The 23,360-nt window shown below is 47.1% G+C and overlaps 7 protein-coding genes across 7 annotated transcripts; 4 read left to right on the top strand and 3 right to left on the bottom strand.

The window, feature by feature from the left end:
- Window positions 1-517: 517 nt before the first annotated feature.
- Window positions 518-1,703, top strand: ACHE_70211S (sugar phosphate isomerase/epimerase family protein; the record flags this gene model as incomplete). The annotated part of the gene is made up of 6 exons (XM_043282518.1): window positions 518-620; window positions 682-769; window positions 836-973; window positions 1,026-1,184; window positions 1,234-1,503; window positions 1,583-1,703. 6 exons carry the CDS (start codon window positions 518-520, stop codon window positions 1,701-1,703), a joined length of 879 nt encoding a protein of 292 aa, XP_043139890.1.
- Window positions 1,704-3,557: 1,854 nt separating this feature from the next.
- ACHE_70212S (uncharacterized protein) lies at window positions 3,558-4,079 on the top strand (the record flags this gene model as incomplete). Its single annotated transcript, XM_043282521.1, has 1 exon — window positions 3,558-4,079. The coding sequence occupies one exon, from the start codon at window positions 3,558-3,560 to the stop codon at window positions 4,077-4,079; it is 522 nt and encodes a 173-aa protein (XP_043139891.1).
- A 100-nt stretch (window positions 4,080-4,179) lies between these two features.
- Window positions 4,180-4,671, top strand: ACHE_70213S (uncharacterized protein; the record flags this gene model as incomplete). Its single annotated transcript, XM_043282522.1, has 1 exon — window positions 4,180-4,671. The coding sequence occupies one exon, from the start codon at window positions 4,180-4,182 to the stop codon at window positions 4,669-4,671; it is 492 nt and encodes a 163-aa protein (XP_043139892.1).
- Window positions 4,672-5,405: 734 nt separating this feature from the next.
- Window positions 5,406-6,065, top strand: ACHE_70214S (SIMPL domain-containing protein; the record flags this gene model as incomplete). Its single annotated transcript, XM_043282523.1, has 1 exon — window positions 5,406-6,065. The coding sequence occupies one exon, from the start codon at window positions 5,406-5,408 to the stop codon at window positions 6,063-6,065; it is 660 nt and encodes a 219-aa protein (XP_043139893.1).
- A 2,703-nt stretch (window positions 6,066-8,768) lies between these two features.
- ACHE_70215A (protein-arginine deiminase domain-containing protein) lies at window positions 8,769-10,577 on the bottom strand (the record flags this gene model as incomplete). The annotated part of the gene is made up of 1 exon (XM_043282524.1): window positions 8,769-10,577. One exon carries the CDS (start codon window positions 10,575-10,577, stop codon window positions 8,769-8,771), a length of 1,809 nt encoding a protein of 602 aa, XP_043139894.1.
- Window positions 10,578-13,451: 2,874 nt separating this feature from the next.
- On the bottom strand, window positions 13,452-14,001 carry ACHE_70216A (uncharacterized protein; the record flags this gene model as incomplete). Its single annotated transcript, XM_043282525.1, has 4 exons — window positions 13,452-13,526; window positions 13,578-13,667; window positions 13,727-13,789; window positions 13,840-14,001. The coding sequence occupies 4 exons, from the start codon at window positions 13,999-14,001 to the stop codon at window positions 13,452-13,454; spliced, it is 390 nt and encodes a 129-aa protein (XP_043139895.1).
- A 2,019-nt stretch (window positions 14,002-16,020) lies between these two features.
- Window positions 16,021-16,746, bottom strand: ACHE_70217A (sterol desaturase family protein; the record flags this gene model as incomplete). The annotated part of the gene is made up of 1 exon (XM_043282526.1): window positions 16,021-16,746. One exon carries the CDS (start codon window positions 16,744-16,746, stop codon window positions 16,021-16,023), a length of 726 nt encoding a protein of 241 aa, XP_043139896.1.
- Between the last annotated feature and the right edge of the window lie 6,614 nt (window positions 16,747-23,360).

Here is a 23,360-nt window from a genome sequence, read left to right on the forward strand (position 1 = left end):
TTCCAGGACCTGTATGTGCCCATGCTTTAATATTCAAGCTGGCTGCACCGCATTGCATGATGGCATACAGCATCTCCTCGCAGTGGGGCATCGCCGCCGAAATGGGGAAAAGATCCCGCCCGCATCTTCCCCGCGCCAAGCGAGCTTTCAAGTACAGGTGCAGAACCAATCGGCCTTTGACCTACTCTTCGGGAACATTATCGGCGAGAATTCACCTCGTTTTTCATTTGCCGAATCGGGTATCTATGCCTTTTTCGAAATTCGCCAGATGGAGTAAGTTGCTTTCAATACATCATCTCCTCGCGGGGCTATGATCACGACAATGATGGAGTTATTACCTTGTGGATGGTGAATTCGGAGCGTAAGGTTATCCACCAGGGAGATGTTTTAAAGTAGAAGGTGTGCCCCTCCCCCGCTGGTGCTGGTTTGATTGAAAGTTGGACATAAGTCTTCCCCGTCCTTGAAATAAACAAAAATTTCGCCAGCTTCAACCAAAGCCTCTCAGGCAAAAGAAACGATGGCATCAGTTCTGCGCTTTCGCTCTGTTTGGGGTGTCGACCCTGGTAACAACTACGAAAACTGGGATAAGTGGTTCCCAACCCTGAAAGCGCAAGGCTATTGTATGGTACTGTTCTTTCCCTTGGGAGTTCCCCAGGCTAACGCTTTCCCTTCTGCGCTTAGCTGGAGTTGAAATTGACTTCGCTGGCCTGAGAGACCTGTCCACAGTCCGCCAGATTGCTGAAAAGCACGGCCTTGAGATCAGTGTACTGTGAGTGCGGTCGCCACGTCCACGACGAAGCCAACAGGATTACTCTTTTCTCACACAATCCCTCAGTGTACACACCCAGTGGCCGAGGTACGAGGGTCCTAAGCCAGTTGGCCTCACACCTCAGGACCATCTGCAAGGCTACAAAGAACAACTTGAGATCGCGAAGGCCCTGAAGCCCTATAAGGTTAACGCCCACTCTGGAGAGTACGTTTGTTTGACCTTGAAAGGGCGCTAAATGGCGCTAATTGGAACACAGCGATGGATGGACAATTGAACAGTCCGTCGAATTCTTCTCAGGCACCTTCGCCATAGACGCCGAACTTGGCTATGCAGGCAAAGTCTGCCACGAGACCCATAGAAACAGAGCCTTCTTCAGCCCCTATGCCACTTCAGAAGTCTTGAAGAGAGTGCCAAAGTAAGTTCTATTCGCAAGAGAAGGTAGTTCACAACTAATGCAATCTCAGCCTGCGCGTCACGGCCGACTTCTCCCACTTCGTCGTGGTCTGTGAACGTGTCCTCGACGTCGGCGAGGAGGACAAGGAAATGCTCCGTACTATTATCCCTCGCGTGGGCCATATCCATGCTCGGATGGGGACAACTCAGTCTTCGCAATGCCCGGCGCCAACAGACGATGCGTTCAAGGAGGAAAGGAGATTCTTCGAGACTGCCTGGAAGCAGATTATCGATGCAACTGCTACCACTGCTGAACCTATTACATGGGTTCCTGAATACGGGTGAGTCATTGATGTACCTCGAAGCCCTTATACGCTGGCCACTTGCACAGATGCTAATGGAGTCGCGGTGCTGCTATAGGCCTTTCCCCTACCACCCCTTCGGTTCTCCTCAGAGCTTCTCCGACCTCGCCGATAGCGAGGGCACTCGACTCCACCCACTTTTCGAAAGATATGCTCAGGCAGCTGTTGCACGCTCGTAAGAGACGTATTGTCACATTTGAATAAGACATGGTAAATAGACAAATCAAATGGTTGTAGTTTCTCGAGTCATTGATTTCCTTACGGATGCTAGACATGAATATTCATGAAAACGAGCATCCCAACTTTGATAAGATTTGTTAAAAACTCAACAAATCATCTTAGAAATTGAATAACGTCGTACAGCCCTCCACTGTAGCCAAATGTTTCTTATCATGAGGCAAGACAAACACATAGAACCGACAGCCTAATATCTGACCCTGGTTCATCGACTTCTTCAAATTCCAAACTAAAATCGGCGAAGTGTCACGGGCTTGGATTAGTAGATTTGACAAATTGATATTCCTATCTGAACTAGCGTAGCTGTTGACGAGAACATTGAATCTGGAGAGAAGAAGAACAGGAAATCTATCTAGACTATGAATGGTCGTTATAAGCATTGTTTGATATATTGGCGTTGTTTGTCTATATTCATGGGATAACCTTCAAGCGATGGCAACTACTGAGGACAGTATAATGCATCGAATGTTGGAGTCTTGCAACTAGTCGAATCCCTGGCGGCGCAAGGGGAAGAATCTCCTGACCTCGCTACTCTGTGATGGCTCAGCGTCTCAGTGAAAGACATCAACAAACAATGCCACCTGAGCAAACAAAGAAAAGCACTTAGCGAGGCCACACAGCACTCATATAAAAGCCCCTTTTCCCGTAGATAGAATTCCTCTTCCTTTTTCTTCCCCAGATTCGATATTCTCGTCGATGGCTACAATAGTCTAGATAGGAATTCAGTTCGTTATTATCTACTATTCCGAGCTCGTGACATACTCGGGCCAACCATTTATGTGTCGATTCTTATCAGCTGGCACTGTGACAGAATTCACCATCACTGAAGACAATTGCCTGGATAATGTGACCAACATATTTCTTTGGTATAAACCTGGGCATTGTTACCCAAATGGGTACAAATTTCAAGATCAAAATACCTAATGGGTCTTTTACCCAAGATGCTGATGTATTTACAGAAATTACGCGTAATTTACTATATCAATGGTGTGTATGTAATATAAATACACTGTATTTTATTGATTTGGGTACGAGCCTCGAAGGCATTTGGGTATTGGGTACAAAATCTGTAACGAAGTTCCAGGTCTACTCTGATACTGTGAAATAGGATATTGTACTGATACCCACCAAATTAGACCTCGCCCTCACCCGCAGTGAGGGTCCAGGTTAGGTCTGACCCTCGCGAGGATGACCCGCGGGTAACCCGCGGGTCATCAAACAGGACGAACACTACTATTATTATTATTATTATCATTATTCATACACGCATCTGTCAGCCCTATAGGCCGAGTGGCGGCAGGTCCTGCAGGGCAGCCGGGTAAGCCGCCGTAATGGTAGTCGATCCTTCCATAACCATCCGGGGATTGCCCAGCCAGCTCAATGAATAGTGTCAGCTCAAAGATAAACATTTCCTGTCGTTAACGCAATACAAACCTGACCATAGAAATAGTACTCCCTACCTAGTTTATAACCGAAATAAAACAAGCCTCAATTTGCAGGCTTAAGCACTCACTCCATACCGTATTCCCGCTGGTTTGACGAAGCCGAACTGCTTGGACCACTTGCTCGGTTGGTCCTCGGCAGCCTGAACCTAATTCAGGCTCCCGAGAGGCCGGATTCGCCGATGCGGGGTTTTGTTAGACGATGGGGATTTTGGGGGTGACCTTGGGGGGCAAGAGCTATTAAAAGGCCTGTTGGTTTGGACATCTCTCTACTCTCATAAAACATTCAGATTTCAGAAATTCAACGATATTGTGTTTTATATCCTTTTCCTCACCTTGAGAAACACGACAAAGATGTCCGACTTGAAGATAAGACAGATTGATGTATTCCAAGTCGATTTGCCTTACTCCGGTGGTGTCTATTATCTTTCTGGAGGACGGGCTATTACTCGTTTCGATGCTACGTTTGTTCGTGTTATCACAGACCACAGAATTGAGGGTTGGGGCGAAAGCACTCCATTCGACAACTACATCGCGTCACATGCCGGCGGTATTAGGGCTGCAATCGCAGAGATAGCCCCTAAGCTGATTGGTCTGGACCCTCGAAGAGTTGATCGGGTCAATGACGCTATGGACGCAGCCTTACTTGGTAGTGAGTCGGCAAAGTCAGCTATCGATATTGCCTGCTGGGATATTTTTGGCAAGTCAGTGGGACTTCCCGTGTGTGAATTGCTCGGCGGACGCACAAGCAAAAAGCTACCTGTTCTCGAATCTATCCCTGTGTCGCAGATGCAGATGGTACTCGCAAGCTTGTTGCCAAGTCCCGAGCAGCTGGATACACTGGATTCTCGGTTAAAATTGGAGGGGACCCGGTAGCCAATGCTGCGCGTGTTCAAGCAGCACTCGCATACAAGAAACCTGATGAGTTCTTTCTAATTGATGCAAATGGCGGATGACTGTGGATGTCGCGCTCCGGATGCTTAAGTTACTCCCCAATGAATTGGATTTCGTCCTGGAAGCTCCGTGCGCTACCTACCGAGGAAGCCTTTCCCTTCGACGCCGAACTAATGTCCCGATTATCTTTGATGAATTAGCGTCTAATGAAAGCACTATTGCCCAATTTATTGCGGATGATGGTATCGAGGGTATTGGACTGAAGATTTCGAAAACAGGTGGCTTGACAAGAGGTCGCCGTGTCCGGGACATATGTCTAGCTGCAGGTTATATAATGTCTGTTCAGGATACAAGTGGCTCGGATATTGCATTCGCGGCTATTGTACATCTTGGTCAGACAGTTCCAGCGCGGAATCTGCGTTGCGTTTTTGAGTGTCGTGCTATGTGTGAGGGAAAGACTGCGGATGGTGCATTTGATGTCCATGATGGACTTCTTACAGCCCCAACCACCCCTGGACTGGGTGTCACCCCTCGCTTGGATGTGTTGGGCAAACCGGTTGCTACCTACAATTAATTGAATACCTAGCATGGCCAACCGATCAAGAATGGTACACCCTGGCGTCTTGCATGGCAGAGTAATATTATCTTAGAAATCATCTTGCTCACAAGAGATCGTACACCTTACTAGGAAAGGCTTTTTTTACCATAATCTGAACTCGCTAGACCTTGACACAGCCCGCCCGTGGGCACCTGGAAGCCGCCCGTAGCCCGCCCATCAGAGCCCGCGGACAGGGCGAGGGAGCCCGCAGCCCGCTCGCTGGCCTTAGCGGGCGGCCCTGGGAGGCCCGCTTCCTCCCATTTCAAGGAATGTCAGATCGGTGGAAGATCAATTTGATATCTGATAGTTATCTGTAAATTATTGTAAATACCCGTTGACAGAGTCTTCTTTCAATCTAGATAGCAATATTAATAGCTGGAATTCATCTCAAATAGGCTACTGCCAAAGCCACGTGCTCAAAGGTACTCTCTCAAAGCTTGCAAATACATTTATATCTTATTGCCCCAATGCTATGGAGTACTCAAAGCAGTAATTGCACTTTGCAAGTTGCAACAATGCCTACTTTTCGCTATGGATCACTGCGTCTTGGCATAACATCATAAGCGCCACAATACTGTGGCTGAGCAAACAGGCTGCCTATTTTAGGAGGGGCACCAGAAATATAAATTCATGCAAAAGAAAAAACACTCTTCTATCATTCTACTTTTCCACCTCTTCTCTACTGAATTCTATCCTCATAATCTAGGAAAATGACACCAATCACAATCAACGTCACAGGCTCCTCCACCATCCATCAACCTCCAGAACGAGCCGTATTGTTCTTCCACGTTCAATCCGAGGGTTCATCGTCAGACACTGTCTCCAAAGAAGTCACAGCCACCTCCAACCAGCTCCAACAAATATTCAAAGGGCTAAAATCAAATTCACTCGTCCCAACCCCAGTAGCAGCATTCTCAACCAGTTCCCTCCGACGCTGGTCCGAGCGACCCCGAGACCGAGACGGAAACCCTGGCGAACGAGTCCATTACGCCCAGCTGCGATTTGAAGCTACATTTCGTGAGTTCAAGAAACTAAGTGAAGTTGCTGGTCGGCTATCAGCATATCCAAATGTCGCCATCTCCAACATTGATTGGCGACTGACGGACGAGACCAAACAAGAGCTCGGCTCCAAAACGAGAAAATTGGCGATGAAAGATGCGATTCAGAAAGCGTTCGACTATGCTGAGGTCATTGGCAGAGAGGTGAATCCGGTTGAGATTACGGATATGGAATCTCCAGGGCTGCACTCGCCAAGGTATATGGCGGCCATGGCGGCGTGTCCTATGGAGGATGAACGCGAGGAATTGGATCTTACACCACAGGATGTTGAATTGACCAGTTCCATTCAGGTCAACTTCCGTGGGGAGTAATCAATTTAAGGAGCATTCACTTGGAGTGCTTCACTGCTATCTGCATAAATATTCATACACATTGTTGCTTCTGAGAAAAAACAAATTCATGCATCATGTCTCTCTAGATGCTATAATTTGACAGCAACAGAAAAGGGTTATTATTATTATTATTATTGTTCATACACGCATCTGTCAGCCCTATAGGCCGAGTGGCGGCAGGTCCTGCGGCGCAGCCGGGTAAGCTGCCGTAATGGTAGTCGCTATGTACATCGTCGCCTTTATACACATATCCTGATATCTCATTCCGCATGTTGTATGTCCCGTGCTACTGTTTTTGTACTGCTGTTCCCATGGCCATGAAGGTCCATGGGCCTGTTGGATACTGTCTCGTTTCCTTCCCTACTTCTGCAAGCGTTTAACCTCGGCTGCACTATGCTGCCAGTTGCTTCGTGTCCGTTGTTGTGACTCGGTATGTGGTTGGTAGAGTCTGAAACTGGCCTAGAAGGCCTGTCTCGAGCATAAAGCGCACTGCCTTCGGTACCAGGTCTGGCCGTGTTAGGTAGGCCCGGTAATCCAACTCCCGCCTTGACCCCTGTGTAAGATGGCGCATCCGGGGGCCTGCCTGGTTTGTACAGTGGAGGAGAACATGGCGTATATCTTGACGACCGCGTCCACAAGAGCATTGAGTCGATTCCATAGCATTAAAGGTACCAAGATAACTAGCCAGTGCAATCTTCCCAGTTTGCATTTGGATGAGGACTGATGTGGCGGCTCTCCGTAGGCCTTGGTATAGTTGCATTGGTGCTTTTGAGGGTTCTTTCCATAAACGACGGAGGGAGTTCCCATGGGTGGAGGTAGCCCATTCAGACTTCCATGCGCTTGCTGCTTCTATGCGGAGGGCTCTTCGAGTGCCAGCCATGAGAGTGAGCTCCTCCACATCATTGGGTGCCGGGGAATTAGCAGCCTCTTTTGCAAGAGCGTCAGCACACTCATTGCCATAGATGCCTTCATGACCTGGGAGCCAATACAGCTGTATATTCCAGCCGCGTTCCTGTAGGTGAGATGCAGTGCATGTAATCTTGCTCAGGATATATTGGCCAGAAGACCTTCCTGGAGCTGAACACGCTTGAATTGCCCTGATTGTCTGTACAGATGATTGCTGTATAGGCCCGATGGGAACGTTGTGATGTTGGTCCAAATGTGTTGCATATTTGGGTGAGAGCCATCTCTATGCCTCTCGATTCCGCTGCATATACAGTGTGAGTAGCTGGGGAGCCAATGTGAACTGCCTGGCGCCCTAGAGGTGAAACCACTGCTGCTCCAACTCCCTGTTCTGTCAAGCTGCCGACTGTGTATGCAAAGAAAAGGGTTGTGTATATATGGATTTGTATATATGGATTTTTATATGAAGATATACATTTGACACGCGCTCGATGGCTTGTCTCGGCCTGTATTCCCAAATTGTAATCATCTATCCGTCTGGTACACAGGAATGATGCATGCTCCTTCTTGCAACTATGCTTTCTTTGTTTATTTGTCTATCAAATATAGCAGGCCATCTTTCACTTTCTTTTGCTATCGCTTCTACAAATACGGCTCCATAAGCCGGTATCCCGAAGGATACTGCACCCTTTTGCCACCTCTGTCGTCTAATTGCCTCGTGGACAATGCGTATCTGATGCATAGTCTGCTGTCGTGACCCGCTTTATCTTGACCATATTATCGAAATCCCCACACAGTGCTTTGCTTTTTGGGCCGCTCACATAATGGGCCCCTTTCGCGAACGGGACAACTGCCAAAACAGCTGCATTGCGTTCATATCTATTGTCTGGTCTCGATAGCTTACGGAAACAACGCCCGCTGTCAAGGAAAATCCGGAAAATTAGCAGCCCCTGAATCTATCATCGGAACCGTGTTTCACAAAGTGTCAGGTCCATATCCGGTCCAGATAAAGATAAAGCTTGGATATAGTATTCGAGATAGATCTGGTCTCCGATCGTGAGACACAAGAGTTCAATATTATTGTGTTCTCTTAAATATATCCCCCCCTCCCCAAATTCTCTGTTTACAATCGTGCCCAAAAAACAAGAGGTAAATGATTTGAGTAGTTCGATTTTCTCGCCCTTTCCTTTTCTGCTTAAGAGCCGTCTTGATATGGCAAGACTCAGCACAGCCAAATAGACACTAGCAAAATTTCAGCGCATCCTAAGGTTTACAATTTGCTACACTAACGTATATGTATTTCTTCGGCATACCATATTACCCTTATTCCTCCTATTTGATGGAGAGGGGCAGAGAGCTGAATAGGATGACTATACGTTGGAACAACCGGTGATAAAGGAATATATGGTCCTATTCTAAAAAAATCATGGTAGCAAATGACTAGTTGCGTAAAAATTGGAAGGGTCCCTAGTCTCCTCAATCCTCTGGCAGTATGGCCGAATAACTTAGACTAGGTGGCCACCTGTGTCATTCTCACTATAGTTTCAGAAAGGGAAACAGTCTATTCTACAAAGAATGCGTCTATCTAATAAATGAAAATCCATCTTGGATGGCAATAGATACATATAAGGGATAAGAAAAACAAGAAGAAAGAGGAAGACAGGCAAAGACAAAAGTGGAAAGGCGAAAGACAGGAGAAAGTTGCAAACTTCTGCCAATTACAGAAGACCTCGAAGGTCTAATCCGTCAACATAGACAAACACTGAAGCAGGCCAATCATCACTGCTGACTCCACCATGACACGGCCGTGTCTCTCAGTGTGTTCGAACCACAGTGAACATCGCCACCATTGATGTGGTGAGACCAAAAGTCATCAATAAAATGTACCGTCATATTTGACTTGCGGAAGGCCTTCTCAACAGCGTCCTGAAAGATATCTTTTCCATCGATAACAGGGCCAAATGCTCGAGCGCAAATGAAATGGTTGCCTAGCACTACCCCGTTGATGGAGGCTGGGAAGAAAGAGGCAACATTGAATTCGCCTTCCTTGGGTGGCGACATGTGGGGAGGAAGACCATCGCGGCTTTTTGTGTGTCCAGGCCCTGAAAATTCACCGTCAGTGAAGAGGTGAGGAATATAAATTAAATCTTCCTTGGTCAAACCAGTCTCTTCGAGGAGAACGTGCACGGCCGAATCAATATTTCTCTGAGCCCGGACTGTGGCATGCAGAACCACTTCATCAGAGACGACTTGACCGATTGTCCAGTTCAAACGTGGTTCAGCACCTTGAGGAGGTGTGCGGTCCTGTAGGTTCGCGCTGTAAGCATCCACCGTCCCATATCCGCTCTCGTTGGCTTTAAGGAGGACATTGAATCCAGCTACCGGGTCCGAAACGGCCATAGTAAACCCCAGCTCGTTATCTGCCGGCAAGAACGAGATGAACTCGTCAACATGTCCAACCGCTAGCCAACCGGCTTCAATGACGAGGGGATCCTGCAACCGTTGGGCCCGGAAAAACTTCATCATCGCTTCTGAATGCTTCTCCTCAAAATGCTGTCCAGTCAAGATCCGGCCAAGTGGATAGTGCTTTCCGGTTTTTTTGCTGGTATACGGCGGGATTGTCTCGATGTTGCCGCCTGAATTGATCTCTCGACGTCCTAGAACTCCACTTCCGACAGGTAGAAAACCACCGATACCTTTGCCACGGAGTTGGGTGAAGACCTGTCGGCCAGCCGGACGGGATTCTTGGGCTGTACGGAGAATGACACGGATGGAGATGGGGCCATTTGGTCCTGGCATGCTGGCAAATGCAGGTTCCATAATATCCTGTGCCCACCAATCATCACTGGAACCGAGCAAAGTCAGGGGAGTGTTCAATCCGGCCTTTTGCTTGGCTGCATCGAGCTCCCTAATGAACCGATGCTGGGCCTTGGTAGAGTCATTCCCAAGAACGCTGATAAGTCGTTGAGCTGGCTGAAGGTGATGGTGGAGGAGGACCGGGGCAAGCTTGAGCGCAACATGGTCAGTTTTGGTGGTGTTGGACTCCGTGACAGTGAAGGAGACTCGAGCAGTGCCGTTCCAGACGTCAGAGTCCGTAACAAGGGCTCGGGAATCGATTCCCAACTCTAGGCCGGTCCGGATGGCAGTGGCGTTGAAGATGAACTCGGGATCGATGTAGATCCATTCGGAGCCGTGTTTCCAAAAGATTCGCACGTAAGGGGATGGATCTGCAGCAACATGTGCCGTTGCGTTGCTGCCAATGTCATGGATGGGCACCGTGCGGAGCGGTGCAAGGTACTCTGGCGTGATCAGAGTATCTCCCGAGGCATCGTTGCAGCTGGCCAGCTCAATGTCGCTAAGGTCTTGGTCTCTGCGGTCCCTGAAGTGACACCTGCCTTTGGCATCTCCGATATTAGGCAGGAAGATAGCACCATGGTCCTCGGACCATAAGTCTTTGTCGACAGCATCCGTGTTGCCATCCAGGTCCACTACTCCATCACGATTGGTGTCGGCGCGAATCGCGGGAGAAAAGGCATAGACGAGCGAAGAACTGAGGAGCAGAGATGTGATATACACACGAGATCCCATTTTGAATTGCCTGATATTGATGCAAGTCGGATGGCCCTGTCCAAGCAGCAATTGACGATACTTATATATTGGTCAGTGGAGACCCCTAGAACCACCATCTTGACCGGCATACAAAAGAAATGAATGACAGAAATATATCTTGGCACTCCTTGGAGATGATATTTCGTAGGCACCCATGTTTTTATGATGCTCAATAAGGCTGCATTCTATACATATTCTATACATATTGATATGTATACTGGTAGTGACCCCGGCCAATTGACCAATCATGTCAATTTGCGCGCGCCAAGCAAAGTGTAGTGGATTCGGGTATAAGTTAATCTAGACTTCTTCGAGAACACGAGGGAATCGGAACGCCAAGACCTCCGACCCAAAATGGAATGAAGATTAGTTACTACTTTGAATGATGGCACTGTGTGGATCGTTCTCTTGCGCCGATGATGGGACCTGATGTATCTCGCTTCCATTGGCTATCCAACTATGCTGCATCTTAGATTCATAATTGTTCCTGATTCAGGTTTCACTAGTGGCGCTAATGGCTCGGTCCCGCTAATAGTTAAATCCTATCCCGTTGGACATTAAGGCGAAAGATAGGCTGGTTCCCGGACTTCTGCCTATCTGCGTTCTTCATGTGATCCTTGTCAAGCGTTCCTAGCGGTTCGCCTGCGCCTTTCTCCGAAGTGAAGAAAAGCTGGCAATAGGAAATTGGTGCCTACCCCCTCCCCTTGCTGCCTCCATTTCAAACTGATACATCTCAGAGGTACACCCCAGCAGCACTGGACTGAAGCCGGCTAACATTTGAAAAAAGAAGAAGAACGACAGACTATCCAAACTATTCAAACTATTAGACTATCGATTAAACTCTGATGAGGCTGAAAAGGGGCAAGTGGTGACGTCAATTGGCTTAGGGTCAACTGAAAGACTAAGGTATATCAATGACCGACTCCAATTATGTACAAATTTCCATTCATTTCTTTCTTTCTATCCCTGATCATCTCCACGACGAAAGACCGGCAATGGTCATGCTTGATTAAACGCCGCCCAAGCATTTAGGCAGCCACAGAGATTGCCTTCACAACAGGATATGGCCGACAGCAATTTTTCAGCACGCTTTATTGTGCAGGAAGTTTACTGCTCCTATCCAATTAGCACGATCTACAACAGCGGTCCCCGGTACCTATATTATGCGCTACTTTTTCTCGCGTGCGCCACGCGCTGGCGCGGGTGGTTGTCAGACGTATTTCTCGGAACTGCAGCAACATACGCCGGAACAGCTGCTATTCAAGCCTTCATATTGCTCGGAAGCCACCAGAATGATCCCCCGCCGGCGCCTGTCACTATACCTTACGTACCAGATGGAGCCAATCTGACGTCGGCCTTCCCTTCTCTAGTAAATGGGACGACTGAAGTATCAGTCCAACCATCAGCACTGGAACTGGACATTGATGCTGTGCTTGCTATTGTTGTAACTGGCTACTTGATGTTTTTGCCACTTCAATGCTGGTCTGGCAGCTTTCAGTATAAGCGCGCTAAATACGTGGTCATCACTCTGTGGAATCTACTCATGCTGGCGGGCACAATTTGTGCATTGATATACTGGCCTCTCCAGCAAAAAAAACCAACTCAATACATGTTCTGCAAGCCACAGTTTACCCCATCCGACAAAGTCAGAAACGATGGATGGCAACCGAGCCTTTGGAAATCATCATGGAATGCAACAATTTGGGATGTTTTCAGTGATCCCTCAAGCTTTCTTGAGCTTGAAAGTGTGTGTTTCTATCCATGCTTCAATACGAGCCAAACACTTCGACAAACAACCTCAATGGAGGCTCACGTTGTCAAAGGTGATCTGTCTCCATCATCCCAGAAAGGCATTTGGGCCAAGGTTACATACTCCAAAGGTTATATATATAGCCTCATCGCAATATCAATCACCCTAAACATGCTGCACCTGGCATTCCAGCTATATCACTATGCCTCGCGGTTTCCATCGCGATATGTCGTGGTGGCTTGGAGAGACAGGAGGTCAATATACCGCGGATTGAAGGAAGATTTCCAAAATTCAGGAAATAAAATCCGGGAGTCCATCTGCACTGACCCTTCAAAACTGAGAACGGTTCAGCTGCTGCATATCTGGAAGATCTTTCACCCCAAGGTCATGGCGACCTGGTTATATCCCATCATTGATGTTGTATTTTTGATCGTCCTCTTCTTGGGTGTAATTGTCAGTCCATTCACTGTAGTCGCATTTGTGGCTTGGATTGAATGGTATATCCACAATGATGGCCCTCCTCAAGAATACATGGAACAGGTTGGGCAATGGTCACCATTGATTGCACTGGGACTTATCATTGTTTCTGCCGGGATTTTGAGGCTGAAGTATTACATTGCCTCCAACGATGAACTGGATCATGAAATCAGGAAAGGAGAAGCACGCTTGCAAGAACTACGATCTATGAGAAATTACCCTGTCACAAAGCGTTTCAAGGATTCTGATCTTGCATCTTCCTAACATGTAGATAATACACAGCCGACTGTGGTAATAAGCGTCGTCGCATACAATAGCAGATACATAGATCACGAAAATCCCTCTTTTACCATTTTATTTTGACTATCTGACCACTATTAGCGACACCAGGTTTATAGACACTTTCATTAAATATTTTGTGATTAGCAAAACTTTTCTCCACCCCGAACCAGTCATGCAAGTGTACTACGGCCGGTATTATCTTTCAACGGCGCGTAGGATGCGATACATCAGCCACAGCTAGCTAGGATAACCCCGTGAGGGATATAATAAGGAATCTGGGCCTGCTCTGCCTTCTTATACTGGATTGGGACTTCGGCACCCGCAGTGCTTGGTAATCATCGAATTTACAGTAGCGCCGTGACTTCCATCTCGACGTCTGTCCCCCGGGGCAACTCCTTGACAGCTACACATGTGCGAATCTAGATGATATATTTAGACACTGAAAGAATCTCATGGCTTGGGAAACCTACCGGCTTGGGCTGTTTATTGAAGAACTTGGCATACGCCTCATTCATGAGGCCATAGTCACTCATGCTAGTTAGGAAAATGTTCACTTTCACCTGCAATCCATTAATTTAGCACATAAGTCGCATAGTAGATATTTTACTTCTTCACTTACCGTCTTGTCAATGTGGCTTCCGGTGGCCTCCAGGATGTTGGAGATGTTCTTCAGGATCTGAGTCTAATAGCCAGTTAGCAAGGGAACTTGGCAAGCTCATTGGGAGGACTTACTGCGCGGCTTACCACGGTCCCCTCGACGAAATTTCCTGTAGCAGGGTCCACTCCCGTGTTGCCAGAGACGTACACCATGTCACCAACCACAAGGGCCTGGGAAAAGAGCTGGTTTTGAGGAGCCTTCTCCGAGCGGACTTCCTTCTTGATAAGTGAAGACATTTCTCCCGGTTTCAGGAATAGTTTGATCGCTGATGTATTGATTGCACACGTGGAGTGGCTGAAGCAAGGGAGTTTCAGGTTGGTTTAGCGATGAAAGTATCACCACCATTCAAGTCAGTCCGTACGACTCTTATAATCGCGCCGGCGAGGGAAATTCCGTTATGTTGAGTAACCGAGGCGCTGGGGCTGTCTAAGGATACATCAAGAAGCTTTCCAAGTCTTGATACGATAGTATTAGGTAATGTCAATAGGTTTAGTTAGCTATTATATAGCGCATAGTTCGGTTCTCTTCGGTAGGCCTTCGGTCCGTTCTCTACCTGTAGGAGGTTGCACTCCGAAGCTGAAGATAAGATAGGGTTGTGGGTTCCGATGGTCAACGATAACAGATAGAGGCAGGTTGCTTTGATTTGTGCCGGTTGGTGTATCTTGGCTAATATAGGATAACTGCTGACCATTCTACATCGCATATTTTGGAATCATTAGGCATCCGTTGCGTAGGCTTAGGAAATTCTCACATTCTCATATGTTTACAAATATTGCACCTTACAACGTGGATGCAGTCCGTTCAAGAGAGCGGGGCCGTTCTATATAGAGTAATTGATGCTGTATCTCTCTTTCAATATTCGCTGTGCCTGTAGTTAGATAATCCCCCAAGTTTAGAGGCCGCGTTCTGTTTTCAAACGGTCTCGCTCAACATTTCGTGCTTATGGACAGTGAACTGGTGCACCGCAGTATTTTTCTTTTCGGTATTTTGTGTCCCAACGAGAGATCTTTCAAGACTAGCTGTTCCTATATTCCGGACTTTGTCATCAGGCGGACGTCTCCTGAGGTAAGGAGCAGGCTACCCTGCTCCGGCTGGGTCTGTGAAACTATCTCAACAGATGCGATGGCCTGATGGAGTGCAACGACTTCTTCACCTTTCTGTGAGGAATCTTGCTTCTTGGTTCGGGTTGGTATCATAGCATCAGCGGCAAGACGCTTCCTTGATTGCAGGAACGTAATGGCACCCCCTCTTCCACATCACAGAATGCGACTACCGCATTGATCGCAGCAATCTGACGCTGATACTCAGCATCAACTGTGGTCCCTGGAATAGTTAGAATGGTGTTGAATAATATTATGTGGTGCGGAGTCATGTATCCAGTTCGCTGCAAGGCCCCAGAACCCTCTTCATCAACTGCCTTTCCAGCAAGCTGCCGTTCACTGTCTTTCGGAGCTCCCAGAGGGCATGTCCATATTTCTTGTTTGCCCGTTCATTTTTTTTATTGTTTCGCAGCGTACGCATCGCGAGCTTGTTTTCTTTTTGGATCAAATTCTCCAGGGCGCAAAAGCGAGGAAACATGTTGATGACTTTGATGTCTTTCTTGGTCGGCTTATATGGACGTCGAGGATAAAACGATCCACCCATCAAAGAGGAAGCGCATCAACCGCTTCTCTTGTGGAAGTCCACGACCAATAGTCTGCGCATTCACATAGATGCCTACACTGGAATGCCGAACAAAAGTGTTGATATTATGCGATCCTGTTCCAGCTCTTCGAGCTGCGTCTTGTCTATGAACCTGCAAAGAGCCTGGCCTGTAGCTTATCCTGTTCGTCAATTCCTAATATAACTTATTTCATTACGGAGCCGTCAATATCACTGTTGTGAGAGGTACTGTTATTCCTTTTTGCCACAATGTTGTTGGAATGATCAGCGGGTGAGCAATGGAGTGCAGAGAAGCGTCTTCAGGATTCTTCAAGACCAAGCCATCTATGCGTCTAATATTAGCAACGCCTATTCTCCAGTACTAAAATCAAATCTTTGCTAGCCAGGTAGAATGGAATCACAGCGGCTGATCCACTGTTTCGACAGAATGGCTGGTGTTATTATTCGTCCTACACCCTCTTCGTGAATATCCTTGCCAGAATTTTGAGTGTTGAAATAGATAGAATTTACGGTTCGCTCTATGTACATCACCCAGTTTTCCATTTCCCTAAAAGGATCCGGCTTGCTCTTTGTACCACACCGAATGCGAATAGTTAAAGAAGCGGCATTGTAACACGGTTTGAGTAGTCGACGTTCTCTTTTATGCTTTCGATCCGGTCATGACAGGTGCCAAAAACTCGGTCCCAAAGTCGGGTTTGTTTGCCATAGTTGTGGCTTTTTCTCCATCCATAGCGGTGGTGCAGGTCATGATCTTCAATCACCAGTTCTGCATCGAAGAGCTCCAGCAACCAGTTTAGAGTAGAGGGTGCGCCACCATGAATTCGGAGGCCACTATGTCCGATGAATTCCGAGAAAGCAACATATTGATAACAGATCCACCATTCGTAAAATCCCATAGGTAATCCCAGGAGCTTCAGGGTGAAATATGCAAGAAGCGGGATGCCTATTATATCCATAAACTCTTGCTCATGGTCGGCATAAGCAGCAAGCATTGGGTTAGGATGCTTCGTCAAGTGGTGCCTGCGGTGCATCTTCCACAAAGAGCCTGTCGAGTGCATTAAGCGGTGATACCAATAGAACCAAAAATCGACCGTGATGCTATAGAGACCTATCTCCAAAGCTAGCCAGCCCCATCTGAGAGATGCCGGTGTCTCATTTTGTCGGTAGGTCACAAAAATGGCCATGGTCATGCGAAGCGTTGAGGTGGAAATCAGCTCCCGTATGACCTTGCCGACACCAACATCAGGAATACCATCTCGTGGATGCTTGTCACCATCCAAGAAACCGTAGACTTGACCCAGGAGGCGCATAATATGCATTTCATGTATACCGTTCAGCTTGAAAGCACCGGCATATAACGCAAACGCGGAAATGATGTTCAGATTAGAGCCAGTATAGGTTGTATAAGCTTGATGAACGGTGAGCGGGATCGCAGCGTGGAGCAGAATCCACAAGTGGAGAGACCATTCTCGCACGGCTGGTATTTTATCCTCCTTGGAAAGATAGGAACTTCTTTATCGGAATCAACGAGGTGCAGACCAAGAAGTTCAATCATCCAGTGAGAAACGGTCCATTGGGATCGGTCATGGCGCCAGGTGGACACCATTGAATCGCCGGCATTGTGCTTGGTGGTTGTATGTGTGGACATTCTGGTTGCATTATCTCTTGGTAAGAGGCGACATAAATATATGTATATATACAGGCCTATAGACCTTTATATCCCTTGGCCAGCCCAAAGTTACTCGGCGTCTGGCCACACAGCATGTGAATTGACGATCGGCAACCCCGCAACACAACCCTGAGAGGGAACAGTAGCCATGCGAGCTCTTTTGTCAGTTAAAAATTGGGTTCAGACCTTGGCACATGATGCATCCCAGGGAGCGTTGGGGATGCTAGGTTGTTCTGGTGTGGGAAATCCAGCTTCTGTAATTGGGGGAACCCTTTTCTCTATTGTCAGCCTCGGTCCCCGACAGTTCTCCTGTGCGGGGAGGTACTGTTTTGAGCGGATTTCGCATTGCTTACTGTTCTTGATATTTCCTTATGATCAGGTTAGTCCATCAATAGAGAGATGGTAGGGATTTGGTTGCTGTGATATGTACTTTGATATGGTTGAATGTGGCCATAGTAGCATTCGCAAAGAACAGAATGAGGTGGGTTGCCTCAGTAAAATACGGGGTTTCACCCGGTTTCGAGTTCAAAAAGCTCAATCTCACGCGAATTGTGAAAGGGGACTTGCACCAGGGTACAATAGCATCGACGAGCGTCTTCTATGTCAGCGCTGGCATTCAACCGGAGAGGACAGAAATACCATAGCCAAGTCCTAATCCAACCATACCCGAGACATCACATCGGTTACGAAACCCTGTGTTCTTGATGGATTGGCTGGAGTATGCAGGGAAAAGTTGCATTGGCAAAGATTTGTGATTTTTATGGATAGTTAACTGAAGTATTATAATGTGGCGCTATTAACAAATACAAGTCCCTTCCCTTCACAATTCTTGTGCTTCTAATTTATCCTTTGGTACTGTACATTCTGAAATTCTGAATGGTGCCTTGGGGATACAGGGTAAAGGAAAGGTGATGCCAAAGATGGAAGGATGGCGCCAGACTGGCCTTCATTCCACTGATCACAAAAAAAAAAAAAAATCAGATCGTGGCTATGTGCAGGAGTCAAGTGGAAGCTGAATAGCCAATGATGACCAATGATGAGCTCATATACTACTAAGATGTGGAGATTGATGTTTTCCACTGGCGGAACTCGCTCGACACCAGGCGATGCGGGATGCTGGGATCACCCTCTCTGTCGTATCGGGGGAATTTAACGCCGAATCTTGAATGTTTTCTGGAGAATTGCGGGGTAATTAACGCCATTCGTAGTATGAATAAACATCCCCACATGTACCATCTTGCAAAGACGAGCAGAAAACTCCGGATACGTGGAGAATAGATCGTGGTGTTTAATGTTGGGGATAAAGAGGTGGCAATTCGGGTTATTGGTTATTGCAGACAATGCCAGTAGCAGAATTAACTGCCACATAATGCTCTTTAGCTGTAGGAGTCACTTGTGATTCCTATTTTTTCGGCTATTCAGACTGTCCGATAGGCTGGGCGAAGGATAGTAATCGTACCAATTGAAGGTAAATTGTCCAATAAGCTTACTCCAAAGGAACAAGACGATATTGGCTCTCCCAAATGAAATGCCTTGGCTCACGATTGTCTTTAACGACAGTTCCTGCCAATGGCAAAACGACTATTTGGTGTCAATTATCCAGGTACTGATGGTCGTTTGGAGTACCATTGAGCCATGGAATCGAGTGAAATTCTTAGCATCTAAATGTATTGACTATGAAGCACCACGACTGCTGATCTCAGCAGATTATTTATTTTTTTCTTAATTCTGAAATTAGGTAAATTCTTTTGTTATATGGCTATGACAGAGTTTATCATTCATAGAGACATGTCAAACCCGGAAGTCAGAAAGGGAGTAGACCTCCGCACCGCCCGCCCATCGCCCACCCGTTTGAGCCCGTAGGGCGGCCACTGGGCGCCCGCGCCCACCCAGGGTGCCCGCATAGGGCCGCCCTGGGCCGCCCGTTTGGGCCCATTTCTTGCTGAATCTGTGGTTTTCCAGCCACAGTGAATGCATTGAATCTCTCAATCTTCAAGCAGCTGTCGACTTCAGCTGGGTCGCCATTGCTTGCCTGGAAGCGGACTGGCTCGAAACTGATTCCAAAGCCATTGATTCAGTGGCTTAATGCGGGGTTTGATGTGTGGTTTGTATGGCTGTAGCCAAGCTGTACAACTCAGCATGCGGACAGAAGTACTCCAGAGTAGACCCGAGCAGGTTTGATTGGATTTGACCACTGGCAGCCGTGTGTCACAACCTGGCTTCTCTCGTATCGTACCTAGGGTTCTAGTTAGTTGTATTTCGAGACTGGACACTTACCCTAAGTGTCTTCCAAATATCCTTATGCTCAATGCCCCTCCGGGTCCGGTTCGGTATGTCGTATGCGTTGACGGGTATATCGCCCCCTCCAGGCTCCGTAAGATAATCAACAAGTAGAAACGGTAAAGGTAACGAATAGAGAAATAAGGCCAACCGAGTACGTATACTGGGTTGTTGGTTAAGTGCGGACGAGTCAGAAACTAGAAGGTAACAAATGCTGATTGACTTGAATTGATCGCGAAGAACTAAACTAAGTACATGAATGAGCGTCCTTATATATCCTTTGGTCTGTATACCAGTTCATGTGCCATGGTGTATACCGTATACCGTATACCATATACCATGTCACGTCACCTGTTCGGATATCAACTTGATCCCTGTCGCTTCCTGCATATCCATCATCAACCATTATCCAATGATTCTGACTTGACTTCCCGCGTCATCACGTGAGTCTGACACCACAAGGTCTGTAACAATCGCCCGGGCGTGCGTGTGTCCTGAGGCTTACAGAGAATTCCCTTCTAAAGGCGGCAGACGAATATTCTTACCATCACCCTTTGTCACTTCTATGGTCTCCAAGTCAATTCCATGTAATAGGCGCATCTGAATTGGAATCCCGGTATCTGTGTTAGCTCATATGCAATCCTCCAACGGTGTTAAACACGCGTAGGCCATAGACGAGAGTGATGGGCTACGATCAACGACTAGAAACGCACTCACATTAATAGCACATTTACCGTATCTGAAATTTGGATTGACCGATTTGTTGTAAACATTGGCCCCGCAGCTTCTACAGAAAAAGATCTGTATAGTGTGCGTGGCGAATCGATATTCCTATACCATATGGGTCATTCATCTCAGTAATTCATAATAAATTAGGTATAACAGAGCATAAATCAAAAGGGTTATTATAATAGCTGGCTCGTACCGTAAGTGACTCTGTCCCTTGAATTTCCATATCATCCGCGAACGCAAGCAAACTGCCTGCAATGTGACAATAGCTGCCTAAATAGATTTGTTAGTTTAGCGACCAATTCCGTTTGAAACATATCATTAATCCGCAGAGAAGGACCGTTATAGACTTGCTGGGTTCATCTTGTACCAATACACATACAATTGCAAGAGATTACAGTCAATTGTGACAGCGGAGCCGGAAACCTTGCAGAGAAGCATACAGCCCCGCAATGACAACTTCCCTGGTAGCAAAGGTCTGTAGAGGTTTCCTGTTTCTCGGGTTCCTTGGCTGAGTCCATTGCTAAAGTCTCAATTTTTGCGTTGCACGTCTCTGTTTTTGTTGCGTTCAAGTTAATGCTGGAGCAAAATTTGCATATAGTCCGGCAAGAGAGCTGGATGTTGGTCACATTGCGAAATAAGTAATTGTTAAAGTACAAGAGAACATAGCATGGTTGAGAAAAGTCCGACCAAGCGGTATCTCCCAACTTTGGCGGCTGTTGAGAATCTAATTAACTATGAATTGCGGAGCTTACATTGTTGGGAGTGCTGTGCACGTACCCCTTCTGTGGATCAGAACCTTTCTGCCCAATCAAACGTTCCCGAATGATAGAGTCCATTTCATGTGTAACTGGTTCGGCGTAATTCATATGCCGGATCCGGTGCGGCAAGTAGTTGGATGATTTATAAACAAAGTCTGTTCCTGCCAAAACTGCCCCAAATGGTATCTATCAAGTATTGATCAAATAGGCTCTATCTCTCTCACACGACTAATCGTCGAATCATCGGATATCCGTACGTCCCAGTATTGAGGGAAGCAATTAAGAGAATTGATTGGTGAACTATCTAGGAAATCGCTGTTGAGAGAGTCTCAGGACAACAGCTACGTATATGAAATAGCGCCTGGAACGGGTCTAACCCGTTACACAGTACTATACTTTCTTGTATATAGCTCCAATGTTCAAATGTTACCCTGATCTGTTCACACGCACACACATAAAATGAAGCAATCTCCATAATCAAGTAAATAGATATTCAAGACAGAAGCCACTGAAGGCAATACGAGGAGATAGATATTCCCACTGGACATCAACTGTGCTTCGTCTCTGTTTAACGTGCAATAATGAGGCTGCAACGGAATTTTCATTTGGTTTTTCAACATAGCATATGTTGAGCTTCGGTATGTCTGGTCCATCAAGTAGTGTTATTGAGATGGTGGAAGGTGGCGCGTCACTTTCCTGAAACTTTTTATGCAATTGTCGAGGGCTGATAGCTTTGTTGTCCCCATATTTTAAGGAATACTGTAATTTAAGTGAAATATTGTCGTATACAGTTGTCATGGGTATGACAACGGGAAATATCTTGAAAAATTATGGAAGTGAACAGGCAGCTATATAGTACCGTCTTCGGGCTTCTCGACCCCAAAATCAGCGATCTCATCCCGAAATTGCCCCTGATGCTTCTCAGCCGCCTTTAGCCAGTTACTCAAAAATACCTTTCTATAATTTTATTAGAAACAGCCTCGGCTCAGAGAACAAAAATCCACAATTTGATTACTCAACATGACAAAGCATTCGTGTACGGTGGGCGATTGGCCACCCGCCGTGAGCTTAATACGTCTTGATTCTTGGTCGATATTACAATGGGAATCCATGGGTCGGACATCATACACCGTCCAGAAACCTTGGTTTCGTGCCCGTTGACAATACACGGTCTTGATTCAAACGTTTCTGTATACTTGGTATTGGGGTATCTTGACCATCCAAGGAGTAATAGAAGGCGGATCCTTTAAAGCAAAAGCCCAAACTCATCCTGCCTGTTACTACTTTCCGTTCGTAATAAGATGAGGCATTAGTCCGGCGGAACTCCTATCACTCTCAAGCCGCGCTTCTGGCCATTTCAACCTTTTTGCCTCACTTTTGTCCCGCCACAATCCCTGGTTTGGTCTTTGTTACGATGAGAACCGAATAACGGGCAACTCAGATACACTACGATGGACATTTTCCGGGCAGCGAGCCAGGGCAACCTCAATGTGTTAAAGGCCGCAGCTGAGCAAGGCTACGATATCAATGCCCCCAATCAAGACGGGAGAACTCCCCTCTGGTTCGCAGCGAACAGCGGTTAGGAGCCTGCGTGCAGCTTCCTCTTTGCTCGGGGCGTTGGCGTTGGCTTGCAAGGTGTTAGTGTCCTTGAGGCCGCAATTAGAAAGAGGACATTCTGGGGTCATCGTTATGATGTTGCCGCATTGCAATATAGAAGGAGAGTATCGCTGTGTTAAACAGCTGTTATTCCACATCTTGTATATCCCGTGCTGCTGGTTTTCGTGCTGCTGTTCCCATGGCCATGAAGATCCATGGGCTTGTTGGATACTATCTCGTTTCCGTCCCTACTCCTGCAAACGCATACCCTCGTCTGTGCTATGCTGCTGGTTGCTTGATGTCCATTGCTGTGACTCGGTATGTGGTTGGTAGAGTCTGAAACTGGCCTAGAAGGCCTGTCTCGAGCATGAATTGCACTGCCTTCGGTACTAAGTCTGGCCGTGTTAGGTAGGCCCGGTAATCCAGCTCCCGCCTTGACCCCTGTGTAAGATGGCGCATCCGGGGGCCTGCATGGTTTGGCCTGCCTGGTTTGTACAGTGGAGGAGAACATGGCGTGTGTCTTGAAGGCCACGTCCGCAAGAGCATTCAGTCGATTCCATAGCCTTGAAGGTACCAATATGTTCTAACTGACCAGCGCAATCTTTCCAGTTTGCATTTGAATGAGGACTGATGTAGCGGCTCTCTGTAGGCCTTGATATAGTTGCATTGGTGCTTTTGAAGGCTCTTTCCATAGACGACGGAGGGAACTCCCATGGGTGGAAGCAGCCCATTCAGTCTTCCATGCATTTGCTGCTTCTATGCGGAGGGTTCTTCGAATGCTAGCTTTGAGAGTGAGCTCCTCCACACCATTGGGTGCCGGGGAATTAGCAGCTTCTTTTGCAAGAGCGTCAGCACACTCATTGCCGTAGATGCCTTCATGACCAGGGAACCAATACAG

Source organism: Aspergillus chevalieri, chromosome 7, assembly GCF_016861735.1.
Source record: "Aspergillus chevalieri M1 DNA, chromosome 7, nearly complete sequence".
NCBI classification, from domain to species: domain Eukaryota; kingdom Fungi; phylum Ascomycota; class Eurotiomycetes; order Eurotiales; family Aspergillaceae; genus Aspergillus; species Aspergillus chevalieri.